We start from the raw sequence: 21,880 nt of genomic DNA, 5'->3' as shown, positions 1-21,880 counted from the left end.
GATTATTTGTATTTTCTTAATACTTCCGAGTTCTTTCTATCTATATACCTATATACATATGTAGGTATGTAAATGTAGGGCTAGGTCGCATTAAGTTCTTTGCTTTTGTCGATACCCTTTCTTTACAGAGCTAAAACAAAAAGTGATTTATCTCGCGAATGATGTATCTCAATAATTTTATTCCCTACTTGCCACTTACATACATTTCCCAAGATGAATCGTCAATTATAATTGACATTTTTCTTATTTAATAATCGAAAAAAAAAATCTATTGTTAAATGATCTATGGCTAACGATCAAAGTATGTACATATTATATTCATTTAGCTAGATATATTTGTAACAATCGTGTGGGTTTCGGGGATCATTTAATTGAAATCTAACCGTATGAGTTGTAATCGTTGTAATTGTTATTATTGCCAGTATTGTTATTGTAATTCGGGTAGTTATTATTGTTGTTGTTATAATTGTTATAGTCGTAGTTGGGCCGTGCAGTAGTGTACGTGTTGTAGGGATTGTAATTGTTATAGGTGGGATAAGCCCCATTTGCTCCGTAATATGGATTTTGATTTACGCCCGTACCCATGCCTGCCCCAATTCCCATTGGCAGGATAACTAAGGGCTCCACAATTATGCTGGTACCACCCATAGCTCCAACTCCCTGGGGCATCATTGGCATCATGGGCATGGCACCTGGCATGGGTCTAGGCATCGGCTGTCCCGTGTACGGTTGTCCCATGTAAGGTTGTCCCATATACGAGGGATAATACGCACGTCCCGGTGCTGGTACATTCATTGGAACAGGTCCAGGATACGGCATCGCTCCTGGCATTGGCATTGCTCCTGGCATGGGACGCATAGGAATCTGTCGTGCCGATCGATTGTGAAATTGTGAGAGTGTCGCATCTGAATCCATTTCGGGATCCGTCATCGTTTCCCCCAGAGAAGCTGACAAATATATGTAATAGCTATTAATTTTAGGAACAACGAACTTGAAAGTGATGAAATAATGTTCGGAGGGAATCCATCCGGTGCTGAGTAGCCTTGGAATTTTTAAGATCCGCCCGAAAAGGGCAAGTTAATATTGTAATTATAGGTACTATAACTGGGTGGGTACGGATTGTAAAATGATGGAGGGGAGTTCCCAGCGGAACGTCCATAATAGCTCATATACGTTGGATAGGACATCCCTACTGAGAAGTAGAGCCCAGGATTGGCCGAGTTGGGTTGTCCTTGCATGGCATATTGCCGGTTGGCCTGGTATTGAATTGCGTACTGTGGATTGGTCTGAGGTGGAATCACATATTGTGGTGCAACTTGACGCGGCTGCTGCATTGGAAACGGTGGGCGAGGTGGATACCCGGGTGGCATTGGAGCTGGCATCCCCACAGGCTGATAGGGCATTTGTGGCGTTCGCCGGAAACGGTGCAAAACTGGTGAAGATATAGAAACGCAAAAAAGGTTGATAGTAGATCCTATATTTATTATTTGCTCATAACTAAAGCTCCTGGTCTTTTAGCCAGCTAATGTGAGGTAGATTAAATAGTTATTGGTTGATGAGGGATTGGCTGATCTAGCCAGGGGGTATCCATATTGACCATATGAACTTGACCGCACTCTGGGATAGCAGTTATAGTAGCACGGTGGAGTAGGAGGAACTAATTGTGGCCCATTGGCCGATCGCTGTTGCGGATAAGAAGGCAATCCTGCTCCCGAGTTCGGATAACCAGGATAAGTGCAGGAATATGGGTAGAGGGGACTGACGGTACAGGGGGGACTTTGTCCTCGATTCAGCCAAGGATTTGGCTGCTGAGGTTGCTGGGAACCATCTTGAACAATAACCAAAACATTAGCCTGCCGTTGGCCTGCATGGGTGGCAAATGTATCGGTGTTACTGAAATCGGTCAGCAGTTCAAAGTCACTATCCCTATTATTCCGATTGCGACTCGTGGGGGTGCTGGGTATGATGATGCTGTTTCGGGTGTTGGCAGTGGTCTGTGTAGTGTCGATGGTGAAATCGCTGGCCAGCTGATCTGAAACGGATCAGTTAAAAAGGGCCAGATTTCAGTGTGAATGAAGGGGAAATCCGATGAAAAAACAATCTTATACGAACCTGATTGGCACTCCGGATAGGTTCCACATTGCTCTCCTTCTTGCTGATCTGGGTTTTCGCAGGGAACTCTGGATACAATGCATTTTTTACCAGATATACAGGCAATATCCTCACAATTGAGTCCAAATTCTGTATCGGTAGTGGGGAATTTTTTTAGATTTAATCCTTCATCCTGTTCGCTGACTTACTCCTGTATCCTTGGACAACAACTGCCGTGGCTAATATTAAATATATACCAAAGAGTTCCATTTCCTATTGTAAAATTGCGAAACTAACTAAATTCTTTTCCCTAAGTCCCTCATATTTATATCATTTGGATATTTCATGCTTGATGCGTTGCGATAATGATTATTTGCAAAATTAAATCACCAAAATATAATGATTATTGTTCTGACTCTTTCTAACATAAATAAAATTCCATTAAACAGTGCTAAGTGAACATTTTTTATGGCTGTTTAAATGATACATTATATTAAAACTTACGCGATTAATAAGTTACTGACTTAATATTTCAGCAGTAGGTTAGCCGAATAGAACTATCTATTAAACGGTCTTTGAACTACGCCTTGAACAGGGGTAAATAAACATTGCTTAACAAAATAATACACACTTTCAACCTTGATATTACTGATTAATTGAAACGAATTTTAATTGTCATAGACCGCATTGTTCAATCCACAACAATCCTAAGTGAATGATTATTCGACCAATATAAATCAAGACACCAATTTTGGTTTCTATCTGCTTCATTTTCGGTTAATACCTTTTGTTTACTCCCTGATAAGTCCATTATAATTATTAACCAAGCAGGCGTATACTTCATACGTTCTGCGACGATTGTGTTGCGATAAGATAAACAAAAGAAACCGCACAAGTAATACAAGGTATTTCCTTAGCGTCGATAAGCAATGTGAAAGTCACTGCCATGGGGACTTCGATTCGGGCCAAGGGACTGCCTCTTGGGCTACTGGAACAGCAGAAAAAATTAAGGTTTTGGAAAACGTGCGGCACGTGAGCAAATAGTCCAATGGCAGGGTAAATAAATAGCTCTACCCCGGCCATAAACGATAACGTCAAGCGTTTGATAACCTTACTCTTATCAATATGTCCAACATGCAATAAAATCCAAAGCGAACAAAAGCTAAACGTGATTTCCCTGTTTTATGGCCCATGAGAACTGAATTTAAACGTGCCTTTAAGAATTTTCTTACGGGCTTCCCTTCAATAAAAACCTGTTTGCTATAAGATTATATTTTTATTGGTTTTAAATTAAGAAATTCGTTATTTTTTTGGAATTTGCGAATACCCACAAAATCTGGTATTAAACACCCAGGACTCCATCGACATACAGATCTTGTAAAGGTAGGTCTTTCACCACTGCAGTAAAGTCCTCCACAGTACAGGCATATGAATAGCCCCTCTTTATGTCCTCTTTGGTCCAACTGACCCAACTCAGTTGGGCGCCAATATCCTGGCAGATGATGTACTCCTTTTCGATTTGCTCTATGGTGGCATGTGGATTGTTAACTCCAAGCAGAACGATGCCATTTCTGCTCTCGCGATCGATAATCACGCGGAAGTACAGCTTTGGCACTGGAATCAGACCATTGTTGTTTTCATCAAAGTCCAAATAGAGCTCCCTTTCAATGCCATTTACATCCGGCAGGGTGGACACACCCCATGTGCCCGTATAGCAATCCACTGTGATGTTCTCATCCGCCACAAACTTCCTCACACTATCCTCGATTCGTTCCCAGTTTCCGCCATTAAAGGTCTGCCACTGAGGTGCCACATTCACAAAGAAGAAGCTCGCCTGTTGAGCGGCCCCAAAGACAAAGTCGGTCTTTGCAGAAAGGTGACCACGAGCCAGATAGACATTACCAGTGGTGTTGAAGTAGGGTGAGGCATCCATGCCCAAAATCTCGGAAACCGTGATATTCTGTTGAACTTGCGTGTACAAAGTGTTCACATCCTTGCCTCCGTAAAAGTCGCCGGGTATAAAGGATGGCCTGGATACAGATCGCTGGTATTGGTCACTTCCGGGGTACAAAACATGATGCACATAGCGGGTGACCTCGCTCAGTTCATCGTGACACACGTCATAGGTCTGCAGGAAGTCATCGCTCGAGGAGGATGACAGCTGGAATCCCACTTCGAGCAGATCAGTACCACCATTGCAAGGACGACCAGAGCGACGAGCAGTGTATGTTGGCCAGGAAGTGCAGACAAAGTCCTGCAGCTGATACAAACTGCCCATTGCCAGGAGGCTCTGCTGTTGCCAGCATGTTGAATTGACAAAGGTATAACCAGAGAAGGGTCCACTGAAGGACTTGATGCAGTGGAACTCAAGGGCTTCTCCATGTTTCAGCTGAACTACTCCTTCTTGATTCGGTTCCAAATACCTCGCATGACCCAATTCACTCCTGACTACAAATAAAGGAGCCGGATCCTTGAGATCACCGTTCACTTTAAAGCTGCACACTTCATTGTCCAAGATTTGGTTAGTCAAACCAAGAATTCCTGTGGTTTGTAGTTGATCTGTGGGCAAATCCTTAACCACTTCGATGAAATCTTCTACAGAGCACGCATAGGAGTAGCCCTTCTGCAGGTTTGCCTTGTCCCAGTCCAACCAATCGATTTGCGCTCCCACATCCTCACAGATCACATAATCCTCGAGGGTCTCCGTCAAAGTTATATGTGGATTGTTGACCACAATTAAAACTACTCCCTTGCGACTTTCCTGATCGATAACAATGCGATAGAGGATCTTAGCTACTGGCAGTTGTTTGGTCTCAGCATTCAGATACAAAGGTGTCTGGACACCTTGTGAATTGGGTAGAGTTGAGATATCATAGCTGCCGGCATGTACACTCACATTTAGTGCCTCATCCGCCACAAATTGCCTCAAACTTGATTCCACTGCAAGCCAATTTCCAATATTGATGCTTCTCCATTGAGGAACTGCGTTGACATAGAAGTGGGTTGCTCTCTGGGCGGAACTATGAACGAAATCAAGACGAGCAGCCAGCTGTCCTCTGGTCAAATAGAGATCCTTAGTGCTGTCGAAGTACTGGCTGGCATCTAATCCCAGGGCCGTACTAAATGCATCCAGCTGGTTCGATTGGCCATATAGAACATTGACATCTTCGCCGCTATAGAAATCACCTCGGAGATAGCCCGGTTGAGCAACACCCTTTTGGTAAGCCACATTGGCCGGAGTCAGTTCGTAGCGAGCGTATCTGGAGATCTGCTCCTGCTGATCGTAGCAGAGCTCAACGTGGCTAAGAAAACCGGCAGCCACATCGAAGCCGATTTGCACCACATCCGTACCACCAGCGCAGGATTGTCCCGATCGGACTGCCGCATAGGTGGGCCAACTCTGGCAGACGAATCCTCGAATATTGACCCGCTGTCCTTCGGCCTCGTACAATTGATCACCAACACAACGAGCGGTCAGAGCTGTATACCTATTAAATGGTGATACCAGAGCTCCAGTGCAGTGCAGGTCAATGGAAGATCCTTCTTCCACGGTGTAAAACCCACTTTCATCGGGCAGCAGCCAGCTGAGAGCTCCTTGCGGGGTTAGTAATGGAGCAGGGTCCTTGAGATCACCATTTGTACTAAACCTACAGGGATTGGCAATGGGATTGGCAGTAGTCACCGGAGGACTTGAAGTAGAGGTAGATGTTGCAGATGTTGAAGTTGATTCTTCGGTTGATGAAGTTGGTTGTAAGGTGGTAGGGGAAGATGTAGTTGAAGCAGGTTCCAGAGTGGTAGACGAGCTTGGTTCTGTTGTGGGTGTAACTGTGGAGGTGGGTGGTTCAGTTGTAGGTGTAACTGTCGAGGTGGATGGATTAGTGGTGGGTGTAACTGTGGAGGTAGGTAGTTCAGTGGTGGATGTAACTGTGGAGGTGGGTGGTTCAGTGGTGGGTGAGGCGGTAGATGAGCTTGGCTCTTCGGTGGTAGAAGAAACGCTGGTGGAACTAGGAGTAAGATCAGTGGTTGATGGGATTTCGGTGCTCGTAGTTGTGCTCGGCTCTTCAGTAGTTGTGGAACTTTCGGTTGTCGAAGGCTCAACAGTGGTCACGTCGTCCAATCCAAGAATACCATTTGTGTGCAGGTCCTCCAGCGGCAAGTCCTTAACCACTTCGATGAAATCCTCTACAGAGCAAGCATAGGAATAACCCTCGTGCAGATCTTCTTTGTACCAAGTTAACCAGCTTAGCTGATGGCCAATATCCTTGCACAGTATGTAGTCCTTTTGGATTTGCTCCAGTGTCAGATAGGGATTATTAATGCCTATTAGCACAATGCCTTCGCGAGTCACCCGATCGATGACCACACGGAAATAAATCTTGGGCACTGGGATCAAGCCATTGTTGTTCTCATCGAAGTCCAGATATAGCTCCCTCTCAATGCCATCCACATCGGGAAGGGTTGAAACACCCCAAGTGCCTGTATAGCAATCAGTGGTGAGATTACGATCGGCCACGAATTTCCGAACACTAGTCTCCACTCCCTCCCAGTTGCCTCCGTTGAAGGTCTGCCATTGGGGTGCCACGTTGATGAACAGGAATGTCGAGTGCTGAGCCGCCCCGAAGATCTGATCCGTTTTGGCAATCATATGTCCCCGAGCCAGGATGCGGTTATCACTAAAGTTGAAGTAAGGTGAGGCATCCAGACCGAGTATGTTACTGATTGTGATGTTCTGCTGTACTTGAGTGTACTTGGTATTCACATCCCTTCCGCCGTAGAAATCGAGTTCGATAAAGTTGGGTCGCGCCACTCCATGCTGATAATCGTAGCTCGATGGATAGAGCACGTGGTGAACATATCGCGTGGCTTCAGCCTCGGCATCGTGGCACAGTTCATAGCTCTGCAGGAAGCCGCCATCCTCCACCTCGAATCCTACCTGGACGAGATCTGTGCCTCCATTGCAATCCTTACCCGACCGAAGGGCAGTAAATATGGGCCAGGCGGTACAGGAAAAGTTGGCAAACGGATAGATTAAATCATCGACCAGAAAGTACTTATTCTGCAGACACGTAGCCGTCACCTGCCATCGATTTACGAATGGCGCTGCAAATCCTACTCCCGGACAGAACATATCCAAAAGTTCGCCATTGACCAGACGCACTGTGTCCGTGGGATCTGGCACAATAATTTCGTAGGAATTGTGTCGCGAAAAGAGAGGAGCAGGATCGTTGAGGTCGCCGTTCACCTTAAATTCACAATCTCCGCGCACTGTTACACCTTCATCGCCTTCGGCGAGAGATTCCGGCAGGATTCGAGGCAATCTTCCGGATACTTTCACTGCACCGCTGGCGACCAGCAGCGCCAGGATAAAAATAGAGCAGCGATTGCTCCACATTGCTACGATTCAGCGAACGTAATGCCAAATGTGGGACATGCGTAGTTCCCTCTTATATGCACTGCTTATCGCATAGATTACGTCTTTTATTGTGGCCGATTAAAAATAAAGCCATAAATATCACAAAATTGGTAACCTAACACAAACACAATCAATGCTTGGCTAAAGATAACGTCAATAACCTTTCAAAAGCCACTTAATGTGATCACGTATAAATTTAATTTCTATTCTCTAACTTAATTTTTGATTGTAAAATATTTTAATGCCTCTTTACTAACTAAAGTTGTGTTTACATTCATTTCAAGTGCAATGTCCATTGAGGAAATTATCTAAAAAGTTTTTCGCTACCATGTTATCTTAGCTTGATATTCGTTAATAATAGTAAGTTCCTGGCCATTAAGATTCTTATCGTGTGCCATTCATTAACCTATAAACCGAAGAAATTAGTCAGACGTAATAAGCCATAATCTGTTTACCATAAAGTTAATTGCAAAGAGCTTTCACTTGATGTTGTATTTTTATTGTTAGTAGCTAATAATAAATTAATTGAATATGGGATTAATATACAAGTTGAATATTAAGTTGAACAAAATTGTTAGGACTTAAGAGGAAAGCCTTAGAAATAATATTGCTTCGGAAGATTTTAAATTTTCATTGATGAATACACATCCTTACGTGTCACATATACTATAAATTAATTAACTTATTAAGCTAAAGCAACATTTGTTATTGAAAGCTAAAATGCACTCAATCAGCATCAACGGCAGACCAAGAACGGAAGCATTCATACTGACCAAATCAAATAAATGTTGGGTCAACTGATGGCCACTGCCGAGTGGTCAGCCATCCTACATATACATATATATAAAAACCTATATGTACATGACCACTGACTAATTTGCAGCACTGTTCGTGCGTGTGAATTTCGGCTATCGTATAGTCGAGATTCCTTTGGCCATTGGATGTCTGTTTCTGTTCTCCGAAAACGAACAAAAAGCTGCATGTAAAACAAATCATTAGGTAATTGAATTTGGTTAGGAAAAATACAATTTATTCGCATTCGCAGCTGACAGCTGCTACGCACAGAAGGCCTGTCAATGAAATGCAATATATGTGTAGACAAATGTCATGCGAATTGAATGGCAATGTTGCTATCAAATTATGTGCAGGAGAAAAATTAAGCTAAGCAAATAGAAAACGAAATATTCGTACCAAATCAGTAACAAGCAGCAAATTAAATACTCTACAGAAACGTTTTGTGCAGTAGATGATGATGCTGTTCCTTAAAGAATACAAGCTTTTTAATTGTTTAAACTATTACATTTTCATTTCCATTTTTGGCTTACATTTGGGTAATTAACTTTCTTCTCGTGAAAAATTAAATGACCAATAATATATGTTATTCACCAGGCTTCATTCGGCATATGCACAATGACAATGTCGTGTAATTGTCATAATTTCCAATATGCAAATTTGCTGTCGCCTTTTTTTGCTGGCATGGACATGCCAACAAGAGACTCGCATTAATCAATTACAATGCTGGGCTAGGTGCTAGTTTGGTGCATGAACGTGACAATTCGGGCATAAATTCTGATTTTCAATAATTTATGGCTACTAATGGGAAACACGTGGCGTATGCGCAATATTAGATGGGCTCACCGAGCATCCATTGTAAAATTGCAATTAAAGAGATGACTGAGTGTTGGTGTTGCTTGATACAAGCATCTGGCAATGTTAATTATAATTTTCCATTTACACTTCTTTTCAATTTCCCGCTCGCTAGCCCAGGATGCTCGGCTCAATTAAAAGTGCATTAAGCCACGCTCAGCCAGTCACAAGGTTAAGGCAGCCAGCCAAGCCAACAGATTGCTCTCGAAAGGATTTTTATTCGCCTGATTGCAGTTACTTAATGAAAGTGCATAATTCGACAGGGTCACTGCAGTCATGGCAGCAGATGCTTAGGACGAGCATCGCTGGGTGCAAATTATTGATTTTCAGATAGTTTGCTGAGCAATTTCAAAGGGTTTCAATCTAATGTGGCACCTTAGAAGGCTAGAAATGTACAAATCACTTAGAATTGAAAATCTGCCGTAATTGTGCGATCTTAAAGATCTAACATTGAAAAGCTACAAGGATTTCAGTCTGAACTCACTTTTTATATCAGAGGTGCTGTACGTTGAGGTGCATTCGTCACTAGCTTTCTAGCATCTATTCAATTTATGGTTTTGTGTGGTATACATATATGAAATACATTTTAATTTAGCTGTATTGGTCTGCTTTGTAGTTTTTGAAGATAATAAAGCAGCCAAAAATCTTTTCCCTCCTCGTCGCCCAAAAATAATCTAGAATCGAAATGACTTTAATCCACAAAAAGTCCAGCTCAACTCTTTAAGCACAAGCTGTTGGTAAACTGGCAAACATGCTTGTTCAGTGCCACCTCAATGTTTTATTTTTACTCTTTTCGCTTTTCGAAATGGAAAAGTTTCTTGTATGGAATTTCGCAGAGCACGCATACGCCGTGTGGCCCAAAGCCGATGCGGCATTGAATAAATGAAGACGAGTGCTGGCGACGGCAATGGAGCTGGTCAAAACGAGGCTGCCACTGGCAATGGCGGATAGTGGATCGTGGGAAGTGGACAGCGGAGGATGGGGATGCCACCAGCACCCCCACAAGAACAACAACACAAACAAACAGGCGGCACTCAAGTGCAGAACGCCAAACGAGCACCGCCGACTGCAAAAGACAGCGACCAGCGAGAAAAGCGCAACCAAGGCATTTTTTAAGCTTTTTTCTCAGTTTTTCGTTTTTTTTTCCAGCAGGTCCATATTTAAATGAATATGCCTGAGATTTTTTGTTCGGTGCGGTTTTACTCTTCGCTGAACGCAAGGAAATTTTCGCCGTTCTCCAGCCGTCCTTTAACCGAAACATTTTAATTTAAATGTTGAAACGTGACAATGGCGTCGCGCCGGAGTCTGAGGATATGAGGTTGTCTCATGTGTCGCGCTGTCAGTCAAATTTGAACATACATATACTCTATGGGCAACGCGGAAGTGAAGTCCACAGACTTCAAGTCTCTGGGCCAAGAGATATAGTTTCCTGGCCTAAAACTTATTTCATGCAAATTAAGCGAGTTTTGCCGCAGAAGTTGTCGCTTTTATGTGCAAACTTAGGAAGTTCTTGACGTAAATTATTATTTGGAGCATAAAGTATTTCGAATAATTTTAACTTTTTTAAAACTATATTTCTAAATCGCGCTGGAACGCAAATAAAACTAATTATTTAATTACAAAATTTTTAAATTCAAGAGTTCTCTTCGTTAACCAAATATTTGAAGACCCAAGTGATTTAAATTCAGTGGTAGGTGGTTGCAGGGTATTCATGCCACCAGGGCCCTTTCGGAACATTTTTTCGGACCCCATGGTCAAAGCCCGCGATGTTGTCCAAGTGGATTACCAGCAATATCCAAAGGGGTCCTTGTGCCAGCGTTCGGTTGACAAACGCGAAGGAAAAAAGGCTGAAACGCTGTTAAATTATGCCCGCTTAAAAAGAGTTGAATGACGTGGGGAAATGGTACGAGTATACACGGAGATAGGATGTAGGCCACTGGGCAACATATGCAGGGATCGGGGTGATAACGACGAGCCTGTGGCTACCACAGCTCAAGTGCCAATTAATAAGTTTGCCTTTGGTATGAATGAATGCCAACCCTTCCGGGCAGCCCTCGTCAACGCAGCTCGTCTGATTGCCGCTGAAGAGTTTGGGATTCAGATTCTGATTCGGTTTCGGATGGGGGCCACAGGCCCAGCGGGCTGGTCAGCCTTGCGTGCATGAATTATTCAAAGAAAAGGATATTAAAAGCACACAGAACCGCACAACTACACGCATTGCCCGTGTACACATGTACTTCGCGGAGTATCCTTTTTATGTGCCCCGATTCCAGCACTTGATTCTGGGGCGGACGAGGATGCGCCTGAGTAATTGGAAGTTTTTACTGCTGCCTCGTTTGCTTCAATTTCGCGTTCTCACAATTTTTTTTTTTTTTGCTTGGTTTCACCAAGTGGCATTCCTCACCGTTGATGAAGCAAATTTTAATGAATAATGTGCGGACACACGCGCTGTGATAAAATATTTACGACCCCTTCATCGGCACTTTAGGGCGGAGAAACTCCAAAGGGAATATTTCGGGTGACTCGGTGAAGCGAATATTACTTGAGAAATGACGAAATTAATATTTCGATTTAACCTGATTAAAATTGCAGTATCGGCCATAAAGATGTGGGAAAACAAATTTCTTGATATTTGTATGTATTAAAATTAAGAAAAGAATTATTTTGTTTATTTATGAATAACGTTTTCCCCACTTAAGTCACTCGAAAAATTATATATTATTTCCTTACACCTACTTAACCATGGCAAAAATATCCATGCAGCCAACAATGTGACCCAATAAATTACCCATTGTGTTTTCCTTGTTAATGCATTTTATTAAGAGTCCCAGTTTTTAATAATTCAATTTATTGAGATGCCCATGCCCATTTTCATTCAGTTTTCTGGAGCACTGGAGTGGCTTTTGTTTCCCTCCGCTCGATAAGGATTCTTGAGAATTTTCCATCCTCGTTTTAACATTTCAATTAGCATATCGGTGTGGAAGTGCACGTAGTTATATATGTACACATAATGCCCCGAAAAAATAATAATAAATAATATGCCCGGGACGGGACCCGCTGAATAAAATGAGAATGCGAACAAAGTACCAGTAGTAATATCAGAATTTTCTCGAGCGCATTGTTGCCATTGTTTCGCTGACTGTTGTCTGTTTTTCTTTCACTCGAGCTGAGCTTGTTTCACTTTCCGGCTCTGCCCGTGGGTCTGCATCTCCAGCTCCAGCTACATCGCCAGCCCTATCCTCCTCCATGGGATACTGTTTCTGGACAGGGTTCTCCGATGGATCCCGTTGCCAACATTGTCTGTCTGTTGATTTTCAGTTGGCCATGTTCCACTGCACTTGCACTTGTTGTTCGCCGGCAAATTGTTGTTCTGTTCTGTTCCGTTCAGCTGCAGTTGCTATCTGCTGTTCCAGCTCACCCGCCAGCGTTTAATTCAATGTAAACGTGCTAAGGACCATTCTACCATTCCACCATTCCAGCAGTCCACCATTCTGGCCTGGTAAAAAACAACAAATGCTTAAATTGTTGCAAACAAGAAGCGATAGTGTTGCTGCCTTTTGTTCGCCGAATTCGAGTGGAAACAACGCAACAGTTAAGCATTATCAGATGCAATGGCATAATTATCGCGTGTTTTTACATCTTTATTGCAAAAAGTGTTGCTCGTCACAGATTGTCAATCGAATCGAATTGTTAATGCCAATTGAAAAAAAATGTAATAAAAATATATAATATATAAAGCGCCTTTCTTTTAAAAACAATCATTATTAGAACAAAATGCATCATCTTTAATAATGTGGAAGAAAAGGATAATAAATATTTTCATAGGCACCGATTGATTTAATTAAGCTTTATTTAATATTCTTATATTTTGCTTGAGGCCTTTCTAGATTTTCATATTCTGAACTGCTGTATAGCCATCATATTTTTATGTTAGACAAAACCAATCTGCTGGAATTTGTTTGCGTAAGCTTGCAACCGAATGAAATTAGCCAACATTCGTTTTCCGACTTATCCCGGCTTTACCTTTGGAAGTGTCTTTCGTTTGTCCAATCCTCAAAATTAGCCAACATACGTACTTTGTGGCCCAGTCTTGAACTTGTGTGGTTTAAGTTCTTCTTAGCCATTAATTATTTATGAGCTGTGGGTAAAACATATGCCAAGGGCAACGATAAGAGTTTTTCCCATAAATTATGTTGCTGCCAAAACACGAAAGGTCATTCAATGATAGAGGCCAAACTTTTGGCAACATTTCAGGGTTAAATGGGTATAAGTTTTAGGGTTGAGCAGTTTCTAACTTAATTCGGCCCAAAGGTGTCTATGAACTTGTGATTTACAATATTTTGTGGATCTAAACACAAAATTTCAGCTGTTAAAAAACAAACGAACTTGCACCTAAATATTGAGATCTAACTCAATTTCAATTATAAAATTAATGGGAAATTATCTTTTACCAACTAGCAGCGAGTTTTCATGCTGGCGGTTCGTTATTTACTTTATGTCTAGTCTAAAGAAAAATATGCCAAACGAGCAAACTCAATGAAAACATGCTGTTCGGATGGAAAAGTTTTGGCCAAGAACAACATCATTAAATCAATATTAAATGAGCGAAGTTTTAAATTTAAATTTCATCAACCTTGAAGTTAACTAAATGAACTCATATGCCAAGGAGGGCACCTTTTAACAACTTGGCCAAAGTTTAACGGCTGCCTCGCAACTAAATTAAGTTGTAATTGAAGTTATTAATTAAGGGTCAAGTGGCATGCAACAGAGGCACATAGTTTTTCAAGTAAAATAAGCAACATTTTGGCATACCAAAGGGGCAATTTTAATCATATTTATGTTTATTTTATGATGTATTATTATTCCTTGTTTTCATTACACATTTAATAGCCGGATCACTATTCTCCGGCATTATTCTCCGAGCAGACTATCAATTACTTTAAGAAAATAATTAAAGCTGCGTGACATTTTTCCGATTTCGCTGCCTCACACATCCTGGGCGGGCTCAATAGCAAGCCGCCGGCTCAATTACATGCCAAAAAGAAAAAGAGGAAAACTGGGGAAAATATGGCTTGCAGGCCAGGCCGTTGACGTTGGGTGAAAACATAAGTAAGGCAGCAGAGCAGCGGCAACTGATCAATTATTCAAACAGCATCGAACTGGGTCATGATGTCGAACAGTTCGACCCGGAGCAGCCGCCCCAGAAAAATGCCCAGGGACATGAGGACAGTCGGGGTTGGTCTCAAGAAATGAGATTCTGCTGATTGAATTGAATTTCGCCAAGGTCGAAATGATTTCGGGCTTTCGTATTCCGCTGTAATTAAATTTTCTTCCCAAAAATCCTTGCCTGCCAATATTTGCCTGGTCAAACAATTAAGAAGCCGAAAAGAAGCGAGACACCGACTGGACAGGCGAATAAATGGAGCGAACTGCCTCAATGGCAAATTAAATAACGCGCCTAAAGTTTGTACAATTGATGCGATTTCACGCAACGCAGAACCCCGAGGGGTTGAGAGGTTCAAAACCCCTCAAAAATAAAGCGTGTACCAGGAAAATGGGAAATTGTCTATAAAAAAAAAACAGAAGGAGCAAACTTTGTGGCACGGCACGATAACATTGAATGAAAATTGAAAGCGGAGCTAGACCAGTGCCCACAAAAAATATAAAGAAAAGCGAAATTGAACGCGGGTCGAAAAAAGGCAAAGCCGTGTACGAAAATATTTGGTAAACGTTGAAATTAAATGAACCGAAACTGCAAAAGAAAATAATCCTAAATAGACAAACCCGTGGAAAATCAGAGCTGAAATGAAAAATACGTTCAATGAATACACGTTGATGACCAGCGGAAAGTGAATGAAATCGATTTCAGTCAAAGATACAGAAATAAATCCCGTGATATGTGAATAAACTTGAAATTTAATAAAGTAATCAAAACATCAGGCTTAGACTTTTCTAATAAAAACATATCTTTCAAACTATTCAATAACAGATTCATTTTCCTCCTATGCTTTTGCGTGCTTTAAGTTGGTCACAAAAGTGCTGCATACATTAGGGCGCAGGCCACGAATTTAATCTGTTTTTGCCATACGAAAGCCAAAAACGAAAGCCTAGCACGAAACATAATAGAAGAGCGAATAAAAAGCGAGCCCCAGGAGTTGGGTACGTTGATGCGTTAAATTTAAACAAATAAACAGCAGCAGACCCAAATAAAAATCGTTTGCAGGCATTGCCCAAATTGACAAACACAAAAAACCTGAGCCATTCCAAATGTGTGTGTGTGTGCCCATTGAAGGTACACACACACACATAGACACGCAAACAGAAGTGAGTGTGTGTGTGTGTATATATATAGAGCAGAACATAAAACGCGAAATGTGTGATTCTGGGTCAAAGACACGGGCGGCTAAGCAAACAAACCGACTCACAGACAGATGTAATGGAACAGCCTAGACAAGGACTTGCATAATTTAAATGTGAGTGTGCGGTTTGCTTAGCGCCTGGAGATCTGCCACACCCACACCAATGCACACTGGAAAATTAGGAGAGTATTCAAATTTTTATTTTTCTAATAGTTTATATTGATTCTTGACAGTTTAGTTCGTATACTTGAAAGATATCTTCTTATGCTCAACTGTACGCAAGGTTTCGCTAGTAAATTATTATTTTTTTAACTTTTCTTAAGCCCTGCGCATTACTTTTTTCTCAGTATTGGACATCAACGCTAGTTGGCGAAAGGAAACAGCCACTCAAAGTGTTGTTGCGGGCACCAGCTGCCAGATCCTTGTGCTTAGAGCTTAGCTGAATCGCTCTCTGCCTTTATCTTTCCATGTGTGCGTGTTGATAATGAGGCATTCCGAACGTATGTGTGTGTGCGTGTGGGTGTAAGTGGGCGGATACTTATCACATATGTGTGTGTTCGGTGTGGCCCGCAAGAATTTATAGCCTACTTTATGGCTTACTAATGAACTTTCAACTCTGCGCTTAGAAAAGCAGATTTCCACGGCTGCCAGTATGTATATATGTTTTATCCGGGTTACCCACTAATGGATTTCATTCACTCCACCACATGACGACCTTGAGCACTTTAAAGTTTCGGCGGCGAATCGATTGGAAAACAATTTGAAGGCAGGCAGCAAAGACGTTTATCTATCGCAGCGAGCGGAACACATTTCAATGGTTTGTTTTTTCCCCCCACATTTTTCGTAACTTTTTCAGTTGTCCAGGCACCATAAATCGCTCAAACATGGCAAGCAAAGTAAAACAAAAACAAAAAGCGAGAGAGATGGAAATGAAAAGCTCACAAAATGGAGTCGTAAAGCAAATGGAGCGGACACACACACACACAGCCGATCGGTTTCCGGTAGCCCTTGCATGCATATGCATCCATATTTATGATGCACCCGCCACGCCCACTTAAAAGGGCGGACACGGGAATCGAAAGATTTCATCGTACAAGTGAGCCGAACTAACTAGAATTTTATTTCGTAAGCCAACAACAACAGTGCGATTCGGTTCAGAGGTTTAAGTTTGCAGGTTTAAAGAGATAGCCGGAAGTTCAATTATTATATTCGATTTATAAAATATAAATTTTAGGTATAAAAGGATTATGCAGAACTCTAATAGGTAAAGATTACTTTTCATCCATAAGTGAATCGAAATATCCAAAATCAAAGTGTCCAAATAATTGTATATTTATTTGCAATTATATTCTCATCAAAATTGAGAGACAGGCAGGGCTTAGAAAATACCATGCTCGTGTCTGCATAAAATAATAACATTTAATTAACAAATATTAAAAAAGAAAACAGCAATGCAGCGAGGAAAAAGTAAATTAATTGAAGCTTGTCAAAGCTGAAAAACTCATTAAAAGGCAATTTCTCTCCATTATACGGAGGGCAGGACGCACAGGACTCGCAGGAAGAAGCGAGAATCGAAACAAAACGCAACGAAACGAAAGCAAAAGACAAACACTCATGAGTGGGGTTTCCCTTTGGTCTGCTGTTTTTTGCTTTTGGACCAAAAAAAAATCAATAGCGGGCAAATTTTTATTTATAGTCCTTTTTTTAGGTTCGGCCAAGGGGCAGCAGGCATTTGCCATTTGCCTCCGCCTCCGGTTGGGTTTTCATTTGACTTGGCTTGCAGTTCAAAGGCTCGGCGATTCCTGCTCCTGATTCCGTTTCGAGGTCAGCGCCACCACCGCCTTGTCCTGTCAAGTGCCACTTAGACCCATGTGTGTGTGTGCGCCTGCCAAGAGGTCCTTTCAATGGGGTATTTTCCCTATTTTTTTTTTTTTTTGCAGCACGGTAGCAGGACAAGGAAAATCGAGCATTAAGTCGATAACTGGGCGATTAGTTAAGTTTTTATGTGGGTAGTAGTAGGCTGAATGTTTTGATGCCAGGACCGCCTCCTGTCAATATTCATTTATTACTTGTCCAAGTTAAGGAACACAAAACAAAATTGGGTAAATACGTGGCCAGCAGACTGTCGGTCAAAAGGAAAAACCCAAGTGGCCAAGGAATTCCGCTACAAAAAATATAAGGCATTCGAGTAGTGCTGAAACGATTTAAATAAGCTAAGGAAAAATGATTGGGAAATCAATCAATCGGCTTTCGCAAACAGCCGCCGCCTTTAAATAAATGTAAGAAAAAAACATAAAATTTGGCACTAAGCCGAATTTATACGCTTTTACAAATCAAACCAGCATGCAATGAAAAATAAATAAAATAAAGTTGAACGCTGGGCGGTCCACAAACTATTCCACTTGGATTGTTACACACACATATTTGGTTGGCCAACATGTAATACACTCAATTAGGCCAATTCCGTGCACCATATTTATGGCCTCAAATATTTTTATGCCAGCCAAATCGATGGAGAAAAAGCTGACCGCCATAAACTAAAGGGGCACATTCTTGCCACTTCCGCAGGGCCATAAAAATCGAAGCCATATAAATGAGCCCGCAGCGCGGATGTGGCAAAGGAATATATAAAATACATATAACTTAAGTTGGACAAATTCTGACTCCCGCTGCACTCGAGTGTCCTCCACTTGGACAAACTGATTAATTGCCACTCGACGAGCGCTGGAAGTGGACGAGGACAACAAGGAGAGGGGATCCTGGTGGGTCCTAATCCTGCAATTCCCACGGTTCAGTTGTTGTCGCTCCTCTTATTTTTTGGTTTTTTTGTTTGCTGCTCCTTTTTTTCCTCATGCAAATTACAATTTTTTTTGTCGGCGGACCGCGGACTTTGGTCGCCTTCTGTTGGCAGCGACAAAAGTTGAAATAAATTTAATTATTTGTTGGACCCGCAATGCGGTAGCGTTTGCCCAGCTCCATGGATTGGCATTCGTTTTGTTGGCCCTTCTTTTCTGTATTTCGTTGATTCTCGGTGGCTGTTTAGACTTGGATAAGCTGAGCTTAAGCAGCAAACGATGATAAATTAAAAAGGAGACATTTATTTAAGAACCTAATCTTTGTGCCCGGAGACAAGTGGCTGATATTATTGGAATACCAGTGATATTTAAAGAGCAATGCATATCGTTTTCTTCAATTTAAAGCTTAGTTTATTAGAAAATTAAGTTGTTTGACACTCAATTAATCAAAGGCATGCAGACACATTTGGTTTAATTGAATTACGAAGACCACTTAAAGAGCACTGCAGATTGGGTAATGGCACATTTGATTTTCAATCAGCCTTCGTCCTTCGTCCTTCCAAAACCATTGTCCTTGTGCGACGGCGGACCTAATGTGATCCGCATAATGAGCAACTTGAACTGCATTTCCGCCACAAAACTCATCGCTTTGAATGGCCAACGCATTTATTTGGCTTAGCCGAATGCAAATGGCCTTCCTGACAAATGACATGCAATTTGCAAGCCCAACAGAAATGCAATTAAAACAAGCAGCTAGCCGAAGGCAAAGGATATGCGCCCAAAAAAAAAATTAGGATACAAGTGTGGGAGTAGCTTCAAAGGGACTTGAACTCTTTCAAGGTCTGGGCAAAAAGGTGGCCACAAAGCCACGTTAGAAACATGGCCACAAGGACGGGGTAAAGGGGGATTTCGGGTAGCTGCGACATCACCAGCATGTGGCTGCAGTTTTTCCTTCTATTTCCTTCGTTGTTTTTTTTTTTTAATTTTTTTATTTTATTTTTTTTTTGTTTATTCGGCTTGGACAATGGCGTTGCCTGGATTTTCATGTCAGTCCAAAGCTGAGCCGCAAACAAAGCGTTGGCCAGGCGGCCAGCAGACCAAGTGCGATAAATCCTCGGAAACACAACACCCAAATACAGAGTGGGCGGAATGGGCGGGGCCCCATGGAGTTCAGCAAACATATATATACATATGTATACATACTTAAAAACACTTTCATGTAAAAGATTCGTCTGGCACCCATTTCGTGTAGTTTATTCGCCTGCGGTTAAATTGTATTAAAAATCAATTTGCAATGCCTTCGTGGGAATTCAATTTTCTGTGACCGAAAAGGCCTCAGGATCAATTGGATTTTCAGGGCAAAAGTATTAAACTTTGACAGACATGGCAAAAAAAAAGGCTATTAAAAATTTATTTTTCAACGTGACAAAAGTAATTATGTTTTTAAAATTAAATTCGTACGTGCTTATGCTTGTTGTAATTTGGAAATACTATACGATATGTGTAAAGCTCAAATCGATTTGAATCGATTGATTTTAGCTTTATATAATTAGTTATCATCACCTTAAATGTGACCTAGTTTGCTTATTTGCTTTAACATTTTCCTGTTATTATTTAAATATAATTGCAAAGTTAGACATAAACTGTAATGGCGGCTAGCCAACTTAATTAGCTAAAATAAAAAAATAACTATTTCAAGCTTAATTGCACAACGAAAAAAGGAAAAAGTAGAATGCAAAACAAAGCGATGAAAACTAAAAAAAAACTAAAAAATAGAGCTAATGGTAAAAATGTACTTTTTGTTGTCACATCAAATGGTCCTCTTTATGTGCAGTGATTTAAATTAATTAGCCAACATATTATCAAATCCATATAAATGAAATGAAATCTGTTGCAGTCACATTAAGGAAATAAACGTATATACATGTAAATTAATATGTAGATATATATTATCGTTGATGCAAATTGATAGCCATAGGTCACCGATAAAACCGCAAACACAACCGCAAACAAGAGACGAAAGCCCCGGATTCATATACAGGACCCCCAACGCGTCCTGCTCCTGATGACCCCTCTCCACCATCCTGGCCAGTATCGTGTCCACTTGTCGACGGATCGGCCGGCACCCACGAACAATGCAAATTGAATTCCAATGACGAGCTATCAATGATGCGTGGCTCAAATTTGCAATTCGTGTTTTGTCGTTCGGACGGAAACAATCACAGAGCCCAATACCAATCAAAACAGAAAAGGCAAAAACTGTTGTTGACCAGCAACTGCGATTACAGGCAGTTATTTCAAGCAGCAATAATTGTTTGTGTTTTACACAAATTAAAAACGAAGTCCTCTTAAAGTAGACTTTATGATGAAAGTTGGCCATTTTAAAACAATATACCTAATATCAACTTTTTGTTTAATTACACTTGATTAACAAATGGTTCGGCTTAACTTTTGATAGCCGAAATGGTATCCACACCAATTAAAAAGTTTTTGAAAGTATTCCAACATTTTAATTTTAAAACTTTGAGGGAATATTTACAAAATTTCAAATGAATTGGGTTTCCATGTTGCCCCCCTCAGTTCAAATTTAATTTCGTAGCACTTTGGAAAAAGAAAAAACAGCACACCAAACAATGCTTGAAAATCAATACATGGTAGACCTAACAGACCGAAAATTCCCATTTGCATAGGTAATATTATATGTATTGTTCTCCGCCCAAAAAAAGGTCGCAATGCTTGCCATAATGGCATACATACATATATAAATAGAATGGCAGAACTCATTAGCAAATATTTGGCCTACTCGCAGCCTCGCCCACCTGAAAAATGAATGGCTGGAAAAAAAAAACACTTAACACCTGGCCGCAGGTGAATGGGAAGGACGACCAGAAGGACGAAGGACGAAAGACAGCAGCCGCAAAGCCGCAAAAACCCGAAAAGGTCGAAACGAAGTTTGGCAAATCGTTTATAAATCGCTTAGTTGGCAATGCCATTGGCAATGTCCAGGTGACTGCAAAGTTGGCCAGTTGGCAGGAGAACAGCCGCAATGCGAGCTGAACCGAGGGGGAATAAAGGTAAGCGATTCCCAATCGATGGATAGCACCATTTCCGGCTTGTAGCTGCGGCAAAGGGTGAATAATTTCCCATATCCGCCGCATGGCGATCCCGTTTCCGGTCGCTTCTCCATCGTGTATATCCTTTGGCGTTCGGGAGACAATGAGACATAGCTGCTGCCCTGGGGGGCAGATCCGAATGCAGTAAACTTTTCACTCACGCATGTGTGTTTGCTTTGCATAGCATGCTTAACCCGCAGCCCTCAAAACCCTTAACCCCTGAAACCCCGAAGCTTGCCAGCAAAAATTTCAAACGGAACGGCGTGCCTGTAATTGCGACCCATTGCACTATGGGGCATTTGGCCTGTTTTTTTTGCAAAAATGTGTTTTTCACAAGTATGCAAAATTGAAGTATTTTAGTATTAATACATTGGAAATACGTTAGACTATTATGTTTTAGCCGGCAAAAGTAATTTTAACAGTGTACTGTTATAATAACAGCTGTTAAAGTCGGCTGTTGCG

General features: G+C 41.4%; 3 protein-coding genes across 4 annotated transcripts; all 3 read right to left on the bottom strand.

The window, feature by feature from the left end:
- Nucleotides 1–378: 378 nt before the first annotated feature.
- LOC117139287 (myb-like protein AA) lies at nt 379–930 on the bottom strand. The gene has a single exon (XM_033301517.1). It carries the CDS (start codon nt 928–930, stop codon nt 379–381), a length of 552 nt encoding a protein of 183 aa, XP_033157408.1.
- A 122-nt stretch (nt 931–1,052) lies between these two features.
- Nucleotides 1,053–2,388, bottom strand: LOC117141494 (P32 adhesin). Of its 2 annotated transcripts, none has more exons than XM_033304979.1 (3): nt 2,301–2,361; nt 2,113–2,241; nt 1,053–1,432 (listed from the first exon to the last, which is right to left on the bottom strand). In XM_033304979.1, the coding sequence occupies exons 1-3, from the start codon at nt 2,359–2,361 to the stop codon at nt 1,053–1,055; spliced, it is 570 nt and encodes a 189-aa protein (XP_033160870.1). The 2 variants fall into 2 exon arrangements, with proteins under 2 accessions (XP_033160870.1, XP_033160872.1); XM_033304981.1 differs by lacking the exon at nt 1,053–1,432 and adding an exon at nt 1,515–2,032 and having other exon boundaries at nt 2,301–2,388.
- Nucleotides 2,389–3,361: 973 nt separating this feature from the next.
- Nucleotides 3,362–7,483, bottom strand: LOC117141552. The gene has a single exon (XM_033305058.1). It carries the CDS (start codon nt 7,481–7,483, stop codon nt 3,434–3,436), a length of 4,050 nt encoding a protein of 1,349 aa, XP_033160949.1. The 3' UTR covers nt 3,362–3,433.
- Nucleotides 7,484–21,880: the final 14,397 nt, after the last annotated feature.

This window comes from Drosophila mauritiana, chromosome 3L (assembly GCF_004382145.1).
Source record: "Drosophila mauritiana strain mau12 chromosome 3L, ASM438214v1, whole genome shotgun sequence".
NCBI lineage: Eukaryota > Metazoa > Arthropoda > Insecta > Diptera > Drosophilidae > Drosophila > Drosophila mauritiana.
This window is presented reverse-complemented; position numbering and strand designations above follow the sequence as displayed.